The 2,888-nt window shown below is 39.0% G+C and overlaps 1 protein-coding gene across 1 annotated transcript; it reads left to right on the top strand.

The window, feature by feature from the left end:
• Positions 1-2,036: 2,036 nt before the first annotated feature.
• Positions 2,037-2,614, top strand: LOC121225066 (22.0 kDa class IV heat shock protein). Its single transcript, XM_041108871.1, has one exon. It carries the CDS (start codon positions 2,060-2,062, stop codon positions 2,612-2,614), a length of 555 nt encoding a protein of 184 aa, XP_040964805.1. The 5' UTR covers positions 2,037-2,059.
• Positions 2,615-2,888: the final 274 nt, after the last annotated feature.

Raw genomic sequence — 2,888 nt, 5'->3', positions numbered from 1 at the left:
TTTGCACCTTTCAACAAGCCTTGCTTCGCCAAACTCTGCAAAGCTTTTTCACCAGCATGTCCCAATCGCATATGCCATAACCTAGTAGCCTCTGAATCTGCATCTTTCGTAGAAGCTGTTGATGTTGATCCAATAACTGTACTTCCATTTAAATAGTACATATTATTCCTTCTTGTGCCTTTCATCACCGTCAATACCCCAGCTACTACCTTTAGTAATCCATCTCTCAAAGTGATTGTGAGCCCTTTAAATTCTAGGACCCCTAATGAGATAAGATTTTTCTTCAAGCTAGGTATGTAGCGAACATCTGTCAAGACTTGAATTGAGCCGTCGTGATTCTTCAATTGGATTGTACCTACTCCCATTATCTTACAAGCGCTATCATTGCCCATAAAAACAACTACACCTTCTAGTTCTTTAAGACTAGAAAACCAGTCCTTATTAGGACACATACAGTAAGTACATCCTGAATCCAAAATCCACTCATCTGTATGACATGCCATTGCCATGCCAACCAAGCTAAAGTCTAACTCCTCATCATGCTCCGCTACACATGCATCAGAAATAGCTTTACCCTTTTGTAACTTAGGAAAATTCTTTTTCCAATGCTCTTTTTCACGACAAAAGCACATTCATCTTTGGCAGGTCTCCCTTTGGACTTACTCCTTCTACCAGATTTGTTGCTGCGCGAAAGACCTTTTACTGTTAAGACTTCTGTAGTTGTATCTTTGTGATCTTTTTTATCTTTCTTTCGAGTCTCAGATCTATACAACGCACTACAGACTGCATCAAATGTGATTGTATCCTTCCCATAAAGTAATGTGGTGGTAAGATGATCATATTCATCAGGAAGAGAATTCAACAACAGTAATGCCTTGTCTTCATCTTCAAATTTCTCATCCAAATTTAGCAAGTCTGTTAAAATTTTATTGAATGAGTTCACATGGTCATTCATCGACATACCGGGTGCATACTTGAATCGATAAAGTTTCTTTTTCATATAAAGCCTATTTTCAAGACTTTGTTAGAAACTTTTCTTCCAGTGTATCCCACAACTTTTTCGCTGATGTCCCCCTCATGACAGAGTACTTCTGCTCTTTGGCCAAACATAGGCGAATTGTTCCACATGCTTGTCTATTGATCTTGGCCCACTCCTTGTCATCCATCTTGTCAGGTTTTTCTTCAAGGGCTACATCCAGCTCTTCCAGACATAAGACATCCAGGATCTCACATTCCCACATACCAAAATTATTGGTACCATCAAATTTCTCTACTTCAAATTTCGCATTGGTCACAGTAGTCTTTGTTGATGACGATGCCTTTTCTATTTTTTCTCCTCAATCCCAACTACAGTAAGTGAACAGTGCCGTGAACGATCGTATTCCCCAAGTACGAATTTAGCTCTGATACCAATTGTTGTGCAGAAGCATGTAAAAGAGTAAAATTATTGTACTAAAAAATCACATTAACTTCAATTCCCAGGAAAGAGATGTGGATCACAAGGATCGCTTATGTACCAGGTCTTTCCTAGCCAGAATATCACTCAATCGTAATTTAATAGCACAATAAATCACTACAATCACACTCACAATTTATGCAGAATAATACAATAAAGAACACAAGAATTTAACGAGTTTCAGCAAATTTTACCTACGTCCTCGGGCACTACCAAATATATTTCACTCCAAAATACAAGTAAGAATTTACAAAGAGAGAGAGAGAAAATAATGCCTTAAGTAGAGAATGGCAAGTTTGAGATACAGAATGAGAGATGATCATGCTTATTTATAGTTGAGGTTTAGGGATCAACTTGCAAAGTCACTTTACAATTAGGGACCATATATTGCAAATATCTCAGATTTTATTATGCCAATATCTCGGTACCCATATCTTTGACTTTCCAATATTTGATACCCATATATTTGACTTTCTATTATTTGATACCCATATCTTTGATTTTCCATAAATATGGATAATTCCCAATAATTCCCTTTAAGTCACTAGTTCCAAACTTCCAATTCAAGAAAACTAGTTCACTCTCACTCAGCATATATACACAATGAGGCTCTTACTGTTGCTCTTGGCATGTTATGTTGGCCTATGCAATGGATCGAGTTTGCTGCCATTCATGGATCTAGGCAGTGGCAGTCTGTTATTGCCTAATCCGTTCCGTGTGTTAGAGCAAATCCCACTTACCCTGGAGAGGGACGAGAGCTTGGCACTGTCGCCAGCCAGGGTGGACTGGAAGGAAACAGCGGAGGGGCATACAATAATGTTGGATGTGCCAGGGTTGAAGAAGGAAGAGCTGAAGATCGAAGTGGAAGAGAACCGTGTGCTGAGGGTGAGCGGGGAAAGGAAGAGAGAGGACGAGAAGAAGGGCGATCATTGGCACAGGGTGGAACGCTCCTATGGCAAGTGTTGGAGACAATTTAGGCTACCTGAGAACGTAGACTTAGACACTGTGAAGGCTAAGCTTGAAGATGGGGTGCTTACTTTGTCATTGGCCAAGTTGTCTCCCGATAAGATTAAGGGTCCGAGGGTTGTCGACATTGCTGGCGGAGAGGCTAATGAAGCACCTAAGCTCGAGGGTAACGATGCCAAGCAGGAGCTTTAAATCCATCATTGAATTGTTTTTCATGGCTTTCAAAGCTTTTTCCAGCCTATTTATGTAGATGAATATATATGAGAAAATAATTACTAAAATTGAATAAAAATATTATCAAAATTATAATGTAACGTAATGCAATGTAAGATATTGGTGTACCTAAAATTTGATTTTCACGATGCTATTATGTTTTCCTAACTAATCATCTTTGTCTGCTCCTCTCTCTCAACGTTTGTTTTGTTAAATGTGTTTGAAGATATTTCAACCTCGATATGGTACACGG

Source organism: Gossypium hirsutum, chromosome D13, assembly GCF_007990345.1.
Source record: "Gossypium hirsutum isolate 1008001.06 chromosome D13, Gossypium_hirsutum_v2.1, whole genome shotgun sequence".
In the NCBI taxonomy this organism is placed as follows: domain Eukaryota; kingdom Viridiplantae; phylum Streptophyta; class Magnoliopsida; order Malvales; family Malvaceae; genus Gossypium; species Gossypium hirsutum.
This window is presented reverse-complemented; position numbering and strand designations above follow the sequence as displayed.

Excerpts from the sequence above, each read along its gene's own strand:
- LOC121225066 (XM_041108871.1), top strand. The coding sequence starts at position 2,060 with ATGAGGCTCTTACTGTTGCTCTTGGCATGTTATGTTGGCCTATGCAAT.